This window comes from Camelus ferus, chromosome 20, assembly GCF_009834535.1.
Source record: "Camelus ferus isolate YT-003-E chromosome 20, BCGSAC_Cfer_1.0, whole genome shotgun sequence".
NCBI classification, from domain to species: domain Eukaryota; kingdom Metazoa; phylum Chordata; class Mammalia; order Artiodactyla; family Camelidae; genus Camelus; species Camelus ferus.
The window spans coordinates 29,002,501-29,021,126 of record NC_045715.1 but is presented as its reverse complement, the minus strand read 5'-3'; the positions used below and the strand labels follow the sequence as shown (position 1 = coordinate 29,021,126).

The 18,626-nt window shown below is 47.9% G+C and overlaps 2 protein-coding genes and 1 long non-coding RNA gene across 7 annotated transcripts; 1 reads left to right on the top strand and 2 right to left on the bottom strand.

The window, feature by feature from the left end:
* Nucleotides 1-556: 556 nt before the first annotated feature.
* Nucleotides 557-5,324, bottom strand: PTCRA (pre T cell antigen receptor alpha). Its single transcript, XM_032462353.1, is given in 6 exon segments — nt 557-1,035; nt 1,038-1,186; nt 1,816-1,860; nt 2,689-3,009; nt 3,429-3,488; nt 5,267-5,324. Coding segments are annotated over 6 exon segments (738 nt in total). The 3' UTR covers nt 557-930.
* A 6,824-nt stretch (nt 5,325-12,148) lies between these two features.
* On the bottom strand, nt 12,149-14,712 carry LOC116658119. Its single transcript, XR_004313291.1, has 2 exons — nt 14,332-14,712; nt 12,149-12,332 (listed from the first exon to the last, which is right to left on the bottom strand). It is a non-coding gene; the product is annotated as an uncharacterized LOC116658119 (long non-coding RNA).
* Nucleotides 14,713-16,637: 1,925 nt separating this feature from the next.
* C20H6orf226 (chromosome 20 C6orf226 homolog) lies at nt 16,638-18,175 on the top strand. 5 transcript variants are annotated; one of them, XM_032463096.1, is made up of 2 exons: nt 16,638-16,764; nt 17,044-18,175. In XM_032463096.1, exon 2 carries the CDS (start codon nt 17,092-17,094, stop codon nt 17,422-17,424), a length of 333 nt encoding a protein of 110 aa, XP_032318987.1. In that variant the 5' UTR covers nt 16,638-16,764; nt 17,044-17,091; the 3' UTR covers nt 17,425-18,175. The 5 variants fall into 5 exon arrangements, 1 of the variants encoding a protein (XP_032318987.1); XR_004313603.1 differs by lacking the exon at nt 16,638-16,764 and having other exon boundaries at nt 16,836-17,541; nt 17,960-18,175; XR_004313601.1 differs by lacking the exon at nt 16,638-16,764 and having other exon boundaries at nt 16,836-17,541; nt 17,806-18,175.
* The last annotated feature ends 451 nt before the right edge of the window (nt 18,176-18,626 follow it).

The window sequence follows — 18,626 nt, the reverse complement described above, 5'->3', positions numbered from 1 at the left end:
CACAGGTTACACTCCAGTGTGGGAGCTTCACATTCTATCAGTGCAAGAACTCTCTTCAGGAAATAAAACAAAACCCTCTTTAGTGCCTGCCTGGCTCAGAGCTGACTCTCACTGAATATTTGTCAAGTGAATAGTGACCCTTTGTTGATTAATAACATGTAAGTTTGGAATTATGACCTGTGATCTTGGCATTGGATATGATCTCGTCACCCTGGGATCCTGGCCCTGCTCTTTTCCATCAAGTCTGTACAAGATTTCACATAAGGCCCAACACCCTATCTTCCTGGGTTCCTGGGCTCCTTGCCCTCAACTCTCAAGAGAGATTGGGCCAGGGTGAGGAGATGAATATAGAGGGCCTTGCCTCATGCCTGGTGATGGGGAAAGGAGACAGAGGTGGGACAGCATCCTCCCCAACCCCTGGCCCCACTCTGCAATTCCCAGGCTCTTACCCTCAGGAAGTCTTCCAAGATTTCTGCCTCCTCTAAATCTACCCAGTTCCCTCCTCCTATAGTAGACATGAATTAAAATATTTTTCATTTGCCTGTGTCATATAAGTTCTCCTTTAATTGTTCCCAGATATCTGCACCTCAGATGTCCCAGTGCCTGGGTCGATCACCACCCTCAAGGGGCTTCCAGTCTGATAGGAGAGACAAAGCCATTTCTCTTAGCCCTCAGTTTGATGGGGGAGACCGACCCTAGCCCCCAGGATGCTCCTGTCAGCTGGGGGAGGCAGATCACAGAGAAATGCTCCAAGGCTTGAGGCAGGAATACTGAGGGCGGGTCTGGAGCACCCGGCCCTGAGCATGAGCGGCCCGATCTTCCCAGACCAGGCTCCTGGGATCCCGACCCGGACGGCGGGTGTGAACCCCTCAGCTGTTGCGGGGCTGAAGCGCCGGCGGGGCGGACAGGCTGAGCCCTGTGGTCCCCCCATCACTGCGGCGAAGCCTGTCGGTGGGGGCTGCGGGCGATCCTACCGGCGAAGGCTTCGGGAAGAGAAGGCGATCGGCCCGCGGGGCCGCGAGAGGCACGGGGAGCCTGGGGTCCCTCGGGCAGGACGGCCCGGCCGGGTTTCCCCGCGCGGCGGGCAGCGCGCGGAGGCGGCTGCAGGTCAGGAGCACATCCAGCAGCAGCATCTTGAAGAGCAGCAGCCGCAGCGCCCCCAGCCGCAGCGCCTGGCCCCGCGTCCCTGCGGGAGAGAAGGCGCGGGTGAGCGGCCCCGCAGGCCGCTGTTCAGCCTTCCACCCGCCCCGCGGGAGAATGTTCACCAGACAAAAGGTAATCAGGGAACGTCCTTCCTGGCGTCTAACCTCAGCTCTGTCTGGGAATAATAAACACCTTCCTAGCCTTCATTTTCTTTTATTCCTCAACAACCAAGGGGATTGAAGGTCAGGCAGGAGTTAGCATCCCATAAGGAGGAGAGTCATCAGCTCAAATTTCTCTGGTTGGGAAGCAGAACCTGGGTCATGACTCTGTGTCCAGCAGATGGTTGGACTTGCCACCACGCAGTCTCCCAAGTCTCCCTGGACTCCCAAGAATCTCCCAAGGCTCTGATGCTGAGACCATCCCTCTGGGCTGCCCACGGAGAGCTTCAAGGACCCTTCTGCTAACTCTCACGTGCTTTTCTCAACTGGTGTCCAGAAATTAGGCCGGGATCAGGGGATTTAATCCCCATCTGACCTGCGGGTTGGCAGAGGCCCAGGCTAGCCAGTGCCCTAGCCTAGCAAGGCAGCCTCTTCAGGGAACACCCATTAATCCCCAAGGGGACCATCAAGCCAGAGCCCAACAGAGCCTGAGATCCTGGCCCACAGTACTCACCTCGGAGAGGCTCCCAGAGGCAGGTCCTGGTTGAGGAAGCCTCTCCTGCCAGGCAAAGAGAAGGGAGTGAGTCAATGGGATGGGCTGTGTCCTCCACCCCAGTGCTATGCCCCAGCCCTGCTCAGGGCAGCTGCTCATGGCATGTTGGATAAATGGACAAAGGAACCAGCAATGGACACTCTGAGTCCATCTGCAGCAAGTCCTCTGAGGGGCCCAGATCTCCCTCCCTCCAGACTGTCCCCTGTTCTGTTCCCCTGGGAGGCTGAGATGCCTCAGCTCTTTTAGACAATGAATCAATTTTCTTAGCAGCCTTCTTTAGAAGGTGGGGCATTTATTCAACAAACATTTCCATCTGGAAGATGACAAAACTAACATAATCCAAAAAGAGGATGTAAGCCTTCTGGTCAGTAATAATAACGGCTGGCTTTGGACTACCTCTCTGTGCCTGTGCAATGGGAGTAATAGGACCCACTTCATAAATGTGAAGTGTTTACTTGCCATGCCCGGCACAGAGTAAACAGTGAGTGATAGCAATTTACTGTTTAATTATTGTCTGGTTCCGGTGAGTAGGGTGTCATATTAAGGGTAATTTACATACAGACAGTAACCCCAGGTATATATATAGAGAGATTAACCCTAGGAGGGAGGAGACATTATTACCTCTTAGAAGTCATGTATCAGAGCCTGGATTTGAATGAGATACCACAGTTGCAAATCCCAGGATTCAGGGCCCTGAGATCACCCTGCTCTGAGCCTAGATGGTTGGCACTTGGATGCCCTTCATGCCCCATGGTCTGGAGTCTGTCCTCCCTCCCACCATACCCTGGTTCCAGGGGCAGGGAGCAGCCTCAGAGGTGCAGGCTCTGTCCCCACCTGACAGCTGTAGGGGCTGTGTGCTCTGGCTCTGTTCTCCAGCCTCAGGCCCGGTATGGCAGACCAGGGTCTCCCAGGCTGCCAGCTCTTCAGAGGGTAGGGAGAGCTGAGCCAAGCTAGTCCAGGTGCCATCCGCCGCTGGGGAAGGACCATAGGTGAACGCATCCAGTGAGCTGCCGTTGCCAGCTGAGAACCAGATGGGACTCTCGAGGCCAGGAGGTGCAACGTCAAGGACCAAGCAGACCACCAGCGTCTGCTGCTTTCCATCCACCAAAAGTGTGATTGGTGGGGCCAGAGAGGGGAAGGGTGTGCTGCCCGCACCTACAGGAGAGCACACACTTGTGGTGGGGCTGGATCTGTCCATGCCCTCCAAGCCAGCATCTCACAGTAGCAGTCTATCCTTCCACCCACTCATCCATCCCTCTCTCCTTGCATTTATCCATCTAACCATCTTCATTCCCTCCACCCTTTCATTCATCCATCTTTTCTTCCATCGTCCATCTTCCCTACATCTATTCTCTCTCCTTTCCATCTATATCTTCATCCACCCATCCATCTATCCACACTTCCTTCTATTCATCCATCCATCTGTCCTTCCATCCATCCATCACCCATCTGTCTTATCTGACCCTTTCTGTGCCAGGCGTTGGGGATACAACATTAAGTAAAATATTGTCCCCGCTCTCAGTGATCTCAGTCCCATGAGAGGGACAGCAGATGCAAACAAATACTTACAGTACCTTGTTGTGCCAGCCTCAGGAGAGTGGTTACCTCTGGGGAGGAAGGGAAGAAAATAGGATCTGTAATGAGATCAAAAGGGGCCTCAAATGTATCTGTGATTTTTGTTTCTTTAAAAAAAATCTGATTCAAATATGGCAAAATTTTAACCATTTGTTAATCTGAATGGAATGTGCATGAGTGTTTTTTGTGTTATTCTTGGTTCTTTTCTGTAAGTCTGTATTATTTTTTAATAACTTTGTTTAGATATAATTCATGTACCGTACAGTTCATCCATTTAAAGTGTATGTCTGTATTATTTTAAAATTAAAAAATAAAAGTAAGTCATGTGAGGACTATAAACATTTGTCCTACCTTTTCCAGAATAGTCCTGATTTTCCACACTTATTCTTTTTGGGAAAGATGACTCATTTAATATATAAACGTTATTTTTGAACAGTTGGATATCTTTTCATATAAATAGAATCTCAAAGGTTAAAACCTACCAACAAATTTGCACAATGAGTTAAGTGCAGGCAGGCTAAAGAAATGCCCCAGGGTGCAGAGAAGGATGCCAGAGGGCCTTATGGGGACTTAGAGATCGGGGATGCTCACAAAAGATTTCTTGAAGGTCAAATAACTGACCTAGAAGCAGGTGGATGGTAAGTAGCCCACTCAGGATTTGAACTGAGATCTCTATGACTCCAGATCCCACAGACCACCCCATCTGGAAGAATGACTAAGATTTTGCTATATGACACAGTGGACCAAGCCTGGGACGTGGCCTCAGACAGAGTTGGTTTGACTCCTGACTCATCCATTTGATTTCCTGAGTCTAAATTGTCCTATAAATGTAATGGGGTTAATAACACCAGCACAGTAAAATTGCTGTGAAGGATAAAGATCATGAATATAAAACAACTTGGAAGGAAAGTGTTAGTATTATCATCAATACACATGTTAACAAGACATCACAAACAAAGGGAGGAGGGAAGGCTGGGAATGAGCTCCAGGATGCTCGACCTCCTGAGACCTTTCAGCCGTACAGAGAGACATTCCCCAAGTTGAGTTGAGTGTCTGCCTCCTCCATGAAGCCTCCCAGGATTGCTCCTCCTCACTCTGGCTGCTTCCCTCCCAGAGCTCAGGCCTCCTGCCACAGACTCTCCTTGCTCCACATGGGTGTGGTTTATCTCCCTAGCAAGGAAAAGTTTGTGACATACTGGGGGTCAGCTTTAGAACACGGAGAGGCCATAATTCAAAGGTCAAGGACCTTCCCCCACCACAAACATGCTTGTAGATGAAGCTGGAATTCTCAGAATTCGAGTCTTTTGTCTCCAGCCTTCATCTTTGAACGACCAGGGTTGGGGAAGGTGGGTAAATTCACCCGGGAAGTCACTGGGGCCTTGAGACTTCTGAGAATCCACTGGTAAGGGGAGCTGGGAGTAAACACAAGACACCCTGAGCCCTGAGGGCAGGAGACTGGACAGGAAGGGGGGACCTCACAATGGTGCCTGTGTCCCACCACCCTACGTAGCACAACACGATCTGGCTATCCTCCCGCCCATTACGGACACCTGTCCAGCTTACTCTGGTTTCTCTATATCTCCGAGACTGACTGCCCTCCCTACCAACTCTGTGGACTCCAAGGGAGCAGGACTTGGGAGCCCGGAGTGCGGTAGCTGGCAGGTAGAGTACAATGGGGAAGGGGATGATGGGCTTCTGGGGAGAGCCTCCCCAGAGGGCCCTCAAATACCCCTGTCCTGCCTCCCTGCATCCCACCCACACCCAGGGAAGCCTAGCGTGTTGGAGTGGGCTGGGCAGACGGATGGGGTGCAGAGAGGGATGCAGGGAGGGTGCTCACCTGTGGGCAGGGCTGGACACTCGAGGGCCAGGAGAAGCAGAAGCCAGGTCCCGGCCATGGCCCACCTGAGAGGAGGCAGGACCCAGCTGCAGACCTGAGGTGCGGGCTGGGGGAGGAGGCAGCCACAAGACTGCCTCACAGGCCACAGGCCCAGCTGCATCTCAGCTGCTCCACCACGGAGCCGTTTCCCCAGGGGAGGGGCCCCTCCCACCCCCAGTCTCTCACAGTGCCTTCCTACACCAGAAGGCTCAGAGAGATTGAGTGACCTGCCCAAGGCCACATAGCTGGCAGGTGACAGAGCCAGAGCTTGAACTGTTTTCTGATGGCTGGCTTTATTATAGCCAAAAAGCTAATAATTGCATTTTCATGTAGTTACAGCCCTTTTAAATAGAATTTAATTTTTAGAGCTGTTTCAAGTTTATAGCAAAAGTGACCAGAATGTTCAGAGATTTCTCATATACTCCCTGCCCCATCACATCAAACACCTTTTAAAAAATAAACTACTGTTTAAAATGGCCATTTAAAACATAAATGCCATTTTCAGTGACTCCACTAAATTTTAACTGGAGCTGTCATTTTTACCCAGAAACTTCATATCTAGGTATATACCCTAATGCAATAATAAGAGATTCAGTCATTATAAGACAAAGATTTATGCACAAAAATGTTCGTTGAAGTATTATATTAAAAAACCAAGGGGAGGGGAGGGTATAGCTTTAGTGGTAGAGTGCCTACTTAGCAGGCACGAGGTCCTGGGCTCAATCCCCAGTGCCTCTGTTTAAATAAATAAATAAACCTGATTACCCCACAAACAAACAAACAAAAAACCAAGAGAAATTGAAAACAACCTAATTGTTTAATGCTAGGAGAAGGGTTAAATGAATTAATGTTTGAATTTTTTATATTAGTGAATATTATGCATCAGCTTTTAAAATCATGTTTTCAAAAGAATGTTTAATGACATGGGATATAGAATGGAGTTTGGTTCAGTTATGGGCTGTGAAGCTAGAATGCCTAGCTTTCAATCCTGACTACATTGTTCAGGAGTTGTCCAACTTCCACCAAATTACTTCTCTAATCCTCGATTTCCTCATCTGTATGATGGGAAAGGTAATAACAAATAATAAATACATCTGTACAATGGGAATGATATTTAAACAAGATCATCCATGAAGAGGGTCTAGCATTATTATTTATACATAGTAAAAAGTCAATAAATGTTCTCTCTTTCTTGATATATGTGTATACATAATTACATACAGAAAGTTTAAATAAACAGGATATAAATTTACATGGAAAATATGTAACCAATTTTACATAAGAAATACATAATTATTCCTAGAAGGAAGCAGACCAAAGGTTAACAATGGTTATCTCTGCATGTTAGGATTTTGGATAGTTTTTATTTTTGTCTTAATAATTGTTTATTTCTTAAATTTTCTATGATGAATCTGTATTATTTTAAAAATCAGGAAAATGAATATTATTAAAACATAAAACTACAGTATACTACGGTTTATTTAGCCATTCCTTTACTTTTAGACTTCTGGGTTTTCCAGTTTGAGGCAGTAGATACTGTCGTTTATAAAGCATTTTCCAAATTCATACTTATTTCCTTAAAATTGGCTTAAAGTCCTCTGTGTTTTCTTGTGGGTTTTTGTTTGTTTGTTTGTTTAACTTAAAAATGTTTTAAATTGTAATAAAATACACATAACATAAAATTTACCATGTTAGCCATCTTGAAGTGTACAGTTTGGCAGTATTAAGTATATTCACACTGTTGTGCAACCACAACCACCGTCCATCTATAGAATTCTTTTCATCTTACAAAATTAAACACTCCATCCCTGCTCCCCCAGCCCTTGGCTGCCACCATTCTACTTTCTGTTTCTATAACTTTGACTACATCATTAAAGTGAAATCATGCAGTCTTTGACTTTTTGTGCATGGCTTATTTCATTTAACATAACAGTCTCAAGCTTCATAGTCCATGTTGTAGCATGTGTCAGAACTTTCTTCCTTTTCAAAGGCTGATTAACATTCCACTGTATGTATATACTACATTTTGCTTCCAATCAATTCATCTCTCACTGGACATCCCTCAGTGGTTGCTCCATTTTAACTATCATGAACATAGGTGTGCAAATCGCTCTTCAAGATCCTACTTTCACTTCTTTTGTGTATATATCCAGAAGTGGAATTGCTGTATCATATGGTAATTTAATTTAAATTTTGATAGTGATCATCCTAATGGGTGTGAAGTGTTGTCTCGTAGTAGTGGTTTCAATTTGCATTTCCCTAATAATTAGTGATGTTGAGCATCTAAGACCTCTGTATTTTAAGGCTCCCGACACACATCTGTTATACTAATTTGTGTTAGTATAAAACCACCACAACATATGAAAGGCCCATGTGGCATTTCTTTAAAAAATAAGATAAAAATTTTAAAACCCTAATTTAATTAGCAAAAAATGGAATCTCAGTTCTCTTATCAAAACATTCTTTTCCCATTTTAGTTGCTTCCTTTGCTGTATTGTCTGTTCATTGTCCTCTCATAGTCCTAGTGTCTTACTGATTTTGAAAAGCTTTCACATATTAAAGGTACCAACCCTCTGTATAATGTACTTGGCTGGAGCCATTTCCAGATTCATTGACTACTTTTAATTTCACTTTTTTTTTTTTTTAACCTGCAGTTTTTTGTTTTGTATGAACCAACGTATCCATCTTCCCTGTTGGGATTTATCTCATCCCTTTTAAGCCTAGAAAGTCCTCGCCCCTCTAAAGGATCCATACATTTCCACTTGTATTGTCTTTTTGTGCGTGTGTAGTTTTACCCCCTCCCCAATTTAATTCCGTGAGGAATTGAATTAATTTTGGTATATTATAGAAGATGTGCATCTAAATTTCATTATTTTTCCCAAAGAGCTAATCAGTTACCCCAGGGCTATTCATTGAATAATCCTTCCTTTCCCTACTATTTGCGAGACGTTATTACTTGTTAACATCTTTATCATATGTTAATGTCTTTTATATTGCTGGGTTTACTTGTTCCTGGCTCTCCGGATTTCCTGCTTTACATTATTCTTTATTCTGGTGTCAGCCTCACTCCATTCCCGTCCGATGGTATTTTAATAATCATGTCGATTGCACCCTTCCGCGCCCCGAGTGCCCCCCTGCAGTCCGCGCTGCGCTCCCACCCCTTTTCCCGTGGGGCAGCCTGGAGGCCTCGGGCGCCACGTGTTCCCAGGCGCAGCCCGCGCCCAGGTGCGCGCAGTCTCGGTGGGTTCCCGCCGGGAGGGGGAGGGAGGGAGACAGGTGTTCCTAACGACTCTCCCGCCTTCCAGCCTCTTGGGCTCAGTTACCACAATACAGATGGGGACGAGACCTCTGGCTTCCTTCGCTCTTTGAGTTTCAAGATCTTCCCAGGGACGGGAAGGCTGAAACCTCCCCCACCGCCAGCCACCTCCCTCACCCCGCTGCTCACTGCTCGTCTGGGCCATCTCGCGACAGCTACCCCACAGGCCCACTGCCAGCTCCCTGGACACGGGTTGGCCTGGAAGTTTTCTTTGCTCTGTCTTTCATCGGTTCTCTCCTTCCAGGAGCCCCGGGAATCTCCGCCTGACTCCACAGTCTTACTGGTACTAAAAATGCCCTTCCCCAGGGCAGTGAGGATGCTCTGACATGTGGCCTTAGATCCCAGAGCTGAATTTCTGCTCTGAGCTTCTCACTTGGGACTGAACCTGCCATTTGCAGACCCGCCACCTAGAGCCAGGTGGTGTTCACAGACATCTCATTTAATCCTCAAAACCACGCATCGGGTATTATCATCTCGGTTTTGCCGTCAAGTAAACTGAGGCTCAGAAAAACGAAGTCACTGAAGATTCTCTAGCAGGCAAGTGGTGGAGCTGGGCATTCATTGCAGAGATGTGTTTACAGGTCTGTCTCTCTCCAAAGCTCTTTTCACAAGGTTTTTGGGAGAATTCAGTGAAATATGAGTACCCACCTGAGTGCCTGGTACACAGCAGATTCTCTCTCCCTTCTTTTTTCACCTACCCAGGTAGAAAACCCAGGGCTGTTGTTAAACTGAGATGAGCCACATAGAATATGAGAAAGAAAATTAAGGAAACGTAGCAGTACTTATTAGAGAAGACTGCTGATATTACCAAATGATTACTGAGCATAAATCTGACCTATCTGATTAGATTGTAACCAGAGGGGCAGACGGGGCGTCAGCCTGTGTGTCTGCTGAACTTGCAAGTAGAAGTCTCTTCCAGTGATACCGAAGGGGTCATATGTCCACTGGAATCTAAAATGTTTCCTACCATCGGTGTTCACATAAGTTAGCAGGGGAAGAGTGGTTATGAGGCCCAAGTTCATAATCACGGCTAGCTGCTACACCTCCAGTGACAGGTTCTTCTTCTTTGACAGCACCTTGGCTGGACTGGGTTCTCTGCCTGGTGGTGACTCAGGCCTTTATTCCTGTGGTGTCTGAGTCCTCGGTAGTCTTGACATTGTGGGTTGCTGAGGTTTTCTGTTAACCAGGACAACTGAGCAGAGGATTATTAAGAGGCACTGTGTGAATCCCCTGGGTCCCAGACCTAGTGCCTACCTCTATTCTGTGGTAGCAACCTAATGTTCTCTGGTAATTGGGATTAGTCAACCCAGACCTTACAGTAACCGCCCCCCTTTCTCTGCCTGTGGGTTCAACAGCGTGAGAAACCAAAATGGCCTGGGGCCATCTCAGCTTCCAACTCTATGACCCTTGCCTGGTGCAAACATTTCTCCCTTGGATGCTAGGATCGCCAAACTTCCTGAGGGCAAGGTTATGGGGGTGAGTAGCAAAAGTTCTTCCAGTAGGTTATAGACTTTAGCTATAATAGTGAGAAGGCTGCTGCTACCCCCGCCTCTCAGTTATATACGATTCTAGTTTTGGCTTAAAGAAGACACTGTATCCTGTAGGACAGCACGTCCACCTTGCAGGGTGTAGTTTCTTAACTCTGCTCTGAGCCTGCAGCTGGCCAATCCTCCATTCTATCAAGCCAACTGCTCCTGGGTCATGGGGCAAATGGTAAGACCAGTGAATGCCTTGGGTGTGAGCTCATTCCTTGGCTATAAAATGTGTGCCAATGTTGGAGGCAATGTTATGTGGAATGCCATGGTGATGCATACAGTATTCTGTGAGTCCATAAATGGTGGTGTTGACAGAAGCAGAGGTGAATTCATACCTGGAATATGTGTCTATGAGGATAAAGCACAGCCCTTCCATGCTAGAGGGGCCCAAACAAATCAATCTATGATCAGGTGAGAATGGTGTCCACTCAGGGACTCAGCTCTGGGCTGTAAATAGGATGGACATTCAGCCAGATTAGCCTCAGAGAGAGGAAGACCATGTTACTGAGCCAAAATATAGCTTCCACCCTGCCACCATGGGTCTGCTGAGCAAGTCCTGGAGCACCTGGGGAAAAGGGGTGACTGTGGCCCACAGGACTATCATTTTGTCTACCTGATGACCATTATTCCCCATGCTTTATTATGGGTCATTGTGGTTCCTTTGCCTTTGGCTGTTAAGCATCACCACCTGCTCTTTGCCCCACCAGGATACCATTATTCTCATCCAGGTCAGGGTATTCAGTTCCAGTCTCTAGCATCCCCCACTAGCATCTCTAGCCTACGGAGGCCCACCAGTAGAGCAAGCCAAGGTTGCTGGTGGTCCTCACCGATGCATTTCTTACTGCTTTGGTAAAGGGAGTGTTTTCCAGGCCCCCTTAACATATGTGGCTAGGGATGGCGAAGCAGACTGCACGTAATAAATCCAATCCAGCATTCCTATCTCTCTGAGACTTTGGATTCCTTCCTCTATAGTATACCAAGGAAATTCTGGCGTTTTAAGTTTATTAACTCTAGGCTACATTAAGTCCAGACTTTAATTAAACAACCTAACAGACTACTCACGCTTCTTCCAGGTACTTGAGCCAACACATTAAGTCCAAAATCCTGAATGAGCATCCTGGGCCATGGGTTTGGCCAAACCAGGTCTAACTTTCCACCCTCCTGGGTCTGTTTCCCCTAGAATCTTCTCCATACATGCTCCCGTGGCTCTTGCCAAGTCAGTTTGGCAGGGCCTGTGACTCTGTCTGGGCATTCTCCTCTTAGCGTGGGCTCAGAGCTTCTCCACCCAGGCTGGGCTGGGATCTAACTCACAAAGGGCCTGGGGCCAAGGAGGGGTGGTGTGGGAAGGGTTCTGAGGCTGATGTCCTAGGAGACAGGATCACTGCAGGAGGAGGCTGTCTGCACAGACGAGACCCTTCAAAAGAATTTGCGGGTTCAGAGTTCCCAGGCTTGTCTGTGTCTGCCCAGATATCCTTATCCCATCTCTGGGCTCCACCCCTTCCCCATCAATGCCCTCACCTTAGCGTAAGAGACCTAGAGGCATTTAATCCAGCCATGTGAGCCCCTCTGTCTGTGGGAGATGAGGGATCCCTTCAAGTCCCATCAAGAAGTCCTCATGGCTCACTCACATTCCTCCTCAGATACTGATGACTCTTAGTTCTCCTTTCCCCTGCACGTGTTCCCTGAGGCCATCAGAAGCCACAGGACTCCACACCAGAGTGTAGAAGAGCCGAAGCCATTTCATCTCGCTCCTCCACTCCCCAGCAATGCAGGGCCCTATCCTGCCTTCTGCGCTATCCCGGCAGTAGCTTGAGAGGTGGTGAGACTCTGCATGCAGTGGATTTCCTGGGTGCTTCTCCCCCACTGCGCAGAGGCTTTCCTTGTCCTCCTTGAATTGGTGATCCATCCACTCCCAGTATCCTGTTTGAGGCTGCTCCTGGAACCAATTCCTGTATTGATGAGTATGGGCAGGAAATAGATGGAACACTTATATTGGGTAATTTGAGGGGAATTTAATAAAAGGATTATTTACAGAGGCACAGCAGTGTGAAGGGAAATCCCAAGGGACAGCGCAGTGTCCAGGACTAGTGACGGGCCTGCAGAGTGAGGGGAGGGAGCAGTGTGGGGCCCCAGAGCCAGAGAGCCGTGTGGAGGGACCCTGCAGCCAGTGGAGATCCTGGAGGGAGAGAAAATGCAGAGTAAATACCCTGACTGTCTTCTCCTTTCTCCTGCTGGGCCCACCATTGGCCAAAGCCAGAGGTTCAGGGAGCCGACTGCAAGTGTCTGCAGATGTCAGTGGCCAGGAGGCCAGGAGGACAAGGGTAGAGAGAGGACCTGAAGGGGCCAACAGGAGATGGCCAGCATAACCACCACTGGATAAGAATATTAATAACTGCCTTCATTGGGCATCATTCGTTATCCCATTTGATCTGCTGGGCAGTCCTGTGAGGCAGGCACCATCATGGCTCTTGTTTTACAGGTAGAGATCTGAAGCACAGATAAATGGAAACAATTTGCTCCAGAGTCCCGCAGCTCATAAGAGCCAGGGGTGGCATTAGGATCTGGCTCCAGAATCGGGCTTGGGCCAGCCCTGCAGGCCGACAAGGTGACCATAAGAGCAGCTCCCATGTATGTGCTCTGAGATCAAATACATTTCAAAACCACTCTAAAGTGTAGGCTGCTATATCACTGGGCACAGAACACTGTTCCCACACCAGGCAATGCACGGCATTATTTGTATGATAAATTCTATGATACATGTGTATCATAATTATCATCATCATTTAGTTCTGTGACTTTTCCCCCAGGTAGGCTGTGAACCCCTGGAGAGCAGGGATCTGTGCACCAGGCTCTGGGTACTGGGCACTGGGCACTGCACATGGCAGGCTCTCGGTCTGTGCTTGCATTGAGTTGAATTCAGTCTTTTCTCCTTGAGTTTATAACAAGAGATTCAGTCATCCAAGCATTTAGTTAACATTTCTGAACACCACTAGGTCTCTGCAGCTGCCAGTCTAGGCACATAGGAATATTAGCTGAGTAGGACTCACGGTCTAGTCTCAGAGACAACGGGTGCACGGTGAGATGAGCGAGGGACAGCAGGAGCACAGAAGGAGGACCAGTTAATGCTGATGGCAACGATGGGAGGGGTGGGCCCACCGAGAAGCCTTTGAAAGATGAATTGGGCTCCAATAAATGAAGGATAGGGAAGGGCATTTCCTGTTTTTAATTTTTTAAATTAAAGTGTAGTTGATTTACAATGTTAGTTTCAGGTGTACAGCAACATGATTCAGTTATTTTTATTTATTATTTTTAAATTTATTATTTTTAAGTGGAGGTACTGGGGATTGAACCCAGGACTTCGTGCATGCTAAGCACACACTGTACCACTGAGCTATACTCTCCCTCCAAAAGTGATTCAATTATACATGTACATACATATATATTTTTTCTTTTCAGATTCTTTTCTATTATAGGCTGTTACAAGAAATTGAGTATAGTTCCCTGTGCTATACAGTAGGTCCTTGTTGTTTATCTGTTTTATACGTAGTAATGTGTGTCTGTTAATCCCCTAACCCCTAATTTATCCCTCCCTGAAGAGCATTTCCTGTTGAGATGCACTGTTGAAAATCATGGGTGAAAGATGTCTAATGAGTTATAAACGAGCTCAGTGGTGTTTGGAGGTTGAATCTGGCCTTGCCACACCCTGCAGAAATGACTTCTTGGCCTCCAGGGTCCCAGCTGATGCAGGGAAAGGCTGTGGATGTGCCTGGATGGGAGGTATCTCTGTCCCCACCAGTGGGTTTACTCACTTTTCCTTCTTTCGTCTCCCTTCCTTCTGTGTGCACGTCCATGGCAGGGCACAGGCTCAGGACGGCTGCCCACAGGGCAGGGGCCTCTGTGCCCTGTCAAGGGGAGGCAGCCTGGGCTAGGAGTCAGCGGGCCCACGTTCCAACCCCAGCCCTGTTACTCCTTCTCACTGGCTCAGTTTACCTCCCTGTATATGAGGGGGTTGGGTTCAGTGGTGCCAGAAGTCCCTCCTGACAACCCCTAATTCTCAGACTCATCCTGTCTGTCTTCTGGAGTTGTGCTGAGGAGGAAATAAAAGAATTGGAGAGAAGAAAAATTATGATGCTGAGACAACTCCCCACTTCCCAAACGCATACACATCACTTTACCTAATTCTAAGAGAATGTGGTCCTCACTGAGCGGGGGAGGATGCCCGAGGTTGGCTTTAATTCCATAAAGATGTTTTCTGGTAGGAAGGAAGGCAGTGGTGGAGCAGGAACCCAGAGCCCACCAGCTAGGTTGTGAGGAGTGGAACTGGGGCCAAGGACATCTGAGGAAGAAAGAGAATCTGGTGGTTTAGGAGGAAATCCTTAGGGCAGGAAGTACAGGAGGTCACCCAGAAACTGACGCAGGCCACAGAGAGAAGGGTGAGTTCTTCCTCCAGTTCCATGTTACAAACGCCAGCGGAGGTGCTGCCCTTCAGCTCAAACACTAACTGGCTGGTTAGCACAGATCCCACAGGTTCAAGAGCACAGTCCCCACAGGAGTGCTCTTAGTTCAGACACTGGCTGCAAATTCAGAAGGGCCCCAGGCCACAGGCACTTCTGACTCACTGAGTACAAATTTAGGGGATCCCATGACCCCTTTCAAGTTCAATAATTTGCCAGAACAACTCACAGAACATAGAACTCAGAAAATTACTGTTCTTATGATTATAGTTTTATTAGAGAGGATATAAATCAGGAGGAGCAGCCAAATGAAGAGGCGCCTAGGGCAAGGTCTGAGAGGGTCCTGCATGCTGGGCTACTGTGCTGGCTCCTGGTGCAACCGGAAGATGGCACAGAAGCCTTTCCCTGTGGAATCTCCCGACACGTTGATGAGTTCAACCAGGACGCTCCACTGAGCTTTGTGTCCAGAGTTTTTATAGGGGCTTCCTTACATAGGCATGGCTGATTAAATCATTGGCTGGAGACTGAACTCAATCTCCAGGCCCCCTCCTTGGACTGCCTCCCCTACAAACCTTGGGCTCAAAGCCCCAACTCTTTAATCACATGGTTGGCCAGCCCCAGTCCTGAAACCATTTAGGGGCCACCATGAGTCACCTCCTTGGCATAAACTATGAATGTTACTTCTAATACTTGGGAAATTCCAAGGATTTAGTCTCCCCTCCAGGAACCAGGGACAAAGGCCAGTCAAATTCTTTCTCAACTAACACTTTGTTTGGACAGTTTCTTCCACACTAGCTTCTCAAGCTCACCCCTTCCAACTTTGTATTTTGACAAATTTCAAACCACTTAGATTCACCAGTTCTTAGCAATCTTGCCACATTTGCTTTCTCTTTTTCTCTCTTTCTTATTATGACATTTCACCCATAAATGCTCCAGCATATATCTCCTATGAACAAGGTCATTCTCCCACATAACCAAGACACAATTCCTGCACTTAATTTGACACTGATATAACACTGTCATCTAATACACAGACCATCTTCAAATTTCCCCCTCATTTTGGATCCAATCCAGGATTACACTTTGCACTTTTCACACCTCCTTTAGTCTGACATAGTTCTGCCGTCTTGTCTTTTTCTTTCTTTCTTTGTCTTTCGTAACATCGACATCTATAAAGCTTGCAGTCCAGTCACTTTGCAGAATGCTCTCCCACTTTGATTTGTCTGCTCATTTGCTCAAGATAAGATTCAGAGTGAACATTTTGGGCAGGAACACTATGGAAGAGTTGTGGTATCCCCCTCAGTGCCTCACTCCAGGAGACAGATGTCGTAGAAAGTAATCAATAAATAATAATAAGAATAGAAAAGAGTTTTATCTGAGCCAAACTGAGGACTAGCCCAGAAGCCCACTTCCCAGATTACTCTAAGAAGTTACTCTAGATAAGCAGGTTTTTCAGTCCAGTTTTGTATCTTGTCAGAACAAAGAACATTAAACAAGTCAGGGTTACATTTCTTCAAGGTTTGGGGGAAAAACAAAAAAGCCCAGACCAGCATGAACGTAGCGAGTCAGTATGGCCTTGGCACCTGGGACGGGACTCATCCTCAAAGGAGCACTAGTGTTAGTGACCCAGGAAGAGGGACATTTAATCTTTATTTTTAACATGAAAACTCTTTACTTCTGGCAGATGTGCCCTTTTCTTTAATAATGAAAGCAGATGTACAGTGTATGTTTGGTAGGCCGTTTTAGTTAGTATACAATTCAGATTAACTCGTATAAGCCACAATAACGTCCTTCCATCTCACGTCCCTACGGGAAAAGTCCTTTTATCACACATGATGCTAGTTTGTTCTATTAATAGTAACTGAGCTTTGCTTATTTGATTAAAGTGGTGTGTGCCAGGTTAGGCTTGCTTTTGTTAAACTTAGAAACCTGAGCTGTATTGGCCCTGACTTCGGGAGCCGCTTGAGGGACTTAGCCCGCCTGGCCTGCCTGCATCTTTTCCCCTCCCCTCTGGGAACACCAGGTATTGTCTTGATGGCAGGACATGGGGAGAGAGAAGCTCCGCTGTGGTGTCACTGATTCCCAGTTCTCCTCCAGTCACTGGAGACCTCTCCTCCATTATTTTCTGTCAGGTGCTGCGGAGCCAGAAAGCAGGTATGTGCGGTGTGTGTGTGTGTGTGTGTGCGCGTGCGCGTGTGTGTGTGTGCGTGCGTAAACGCGAGTCTTTTTGCCTGCACCGGCGAGTCGGCACGCACTTGCATTCTGTGCACGCCTTCATGGTTCTTCTAACGCATCCCACACTGGGGGCTCTGGGGCGGGCTAAGCCGTGCGTGTGTGGGTGAAGCGCGTCGGCGCGGAGCCGGCCGTGGTTCTACAGCGCTCCCCGCTCTCTGGGCTGCTTGGTATGGTCTGCACCCCTTCCTCTCCTCCCAGGGTGGTTGCACCCATCCCTCCCGGAAGCGCCCAGGCTCCGCGCCCGTTATGGAGCCGCCCTGCAGTCCCAGCCGGTCGGGCCATGTTCCCGCGGCGGCGGAGTCAGCCCCGGCCTCGGTGACCCTAACGCAGCTCCTGCAGCTGGTCCAGCAGGGCGAGGAGCTCCCGGACCTGGAGAGGCGCCACATCGCGGCGACCCTTGGCGAACCCACGGCATCCCGGCTCCCGCGGAGGCCCAAGCCCTGGGAGGCCGCAAGCTCCGCAGAGGACCTGGCGCCGCCGCTCCAGACCTTGGGCCACAGGCCCACCGACCCTAAAGTATGGGCAGAGCAACCTCCTGGAGGAGCCCGGCTTGGCGCAGGTGCGACGGCGCCTTCCTAGGTGGCACCTAGTGGGTTCCTGGTGCTCGAGGTCTTTTGCAGCTGTGAATGAAAAATGTTGCCTGTCATATCAACAAAGGATGCTGCGGCCAACAGCCACTACCGCTCCTTGCCCACGGTGAGCTTTGAGGGAACTCAGGATGGAGACAAATGGGCTGCCGGCTGCCAAGCCCTTAGCCCCTGCAGCACCCGCAATGGTGCTCCCTAGGAGACTCAGGATGGAAAGCACAGGTACTTTCCCTAGGCAGCTGAGGTGCATTTCAAAGGGATGATTTCAATGAGCCCAGATTCTTGCTTATTCCCATGCATAGAAGAAGCACTAAATTCATTGACTTGAGATGTCTGGTTTTCTTTAATTAACAGAAATCTTTTGTTGTTCCAGCTATCTGGTTGACTACCTGGCTTTTGTTGCAAAACTGTATTTTGGTTCCTCCCTTCTCTCTTCTGAGCAGTCCCTCAGAGCTATCTGCAAGGCTGCCTCCTGGGCTTGAGTCCTCAGAAAGTCCGCCAGATAAAACATAATCCTCAACTTTTAGGTTGTTCATTGTTCTCACTCGACCTGGCTCTGAGATCTGGAGGATGTGACTGTCCCGCATAGACACGGACCCTGGATACTGGCCATTCTGCTGTTCCTCTTTTGTGCATTTACCTCCACCTATCAGCTGGACTTAAGCCTCCAGGGAGCATCTTTGGGGTTGTTTTGTATTCATATCTCTGGACCATGAGCCTCAGTAAACAGTTTTTTTTAATAACTCCTGTTTCAGTCCTTATTTTTAATTGAAACATCTCTCATACTTTACTACTTGAGGTGCATAGATGTGTTTTCACTTTTAAAATGCTGCTTAGGATACACTAAACGGTTCTGACCCGCTGGGAACGATTTCTTAGGAATGTAGAAGTTGGTGTTTATTTCCTGATTCAGCTTATTCTGGTGGTTGTGGAAATGAACTTGGGATCCAAGTGGCATTTTGCTTTCAGACAGCCATTCTCTAGATAGGCAGTGAAAAAAGGGGTTTGATGAAAAAACTTGGCCCAAGAATGACAACGAGTGAAATCTCAAAGCATAAAAAAGGCCAGTCAAGAACAGCCCCTAGAATCCTAGGATCTGAGCACCAGCTGGGTCATGCAAGGGGCTGGAGGCTTTACAGCAGGGGAAAAACTCTGTCTTCTAAAGTCAGTCTCTTTAAATCTGCCCCATGGCTC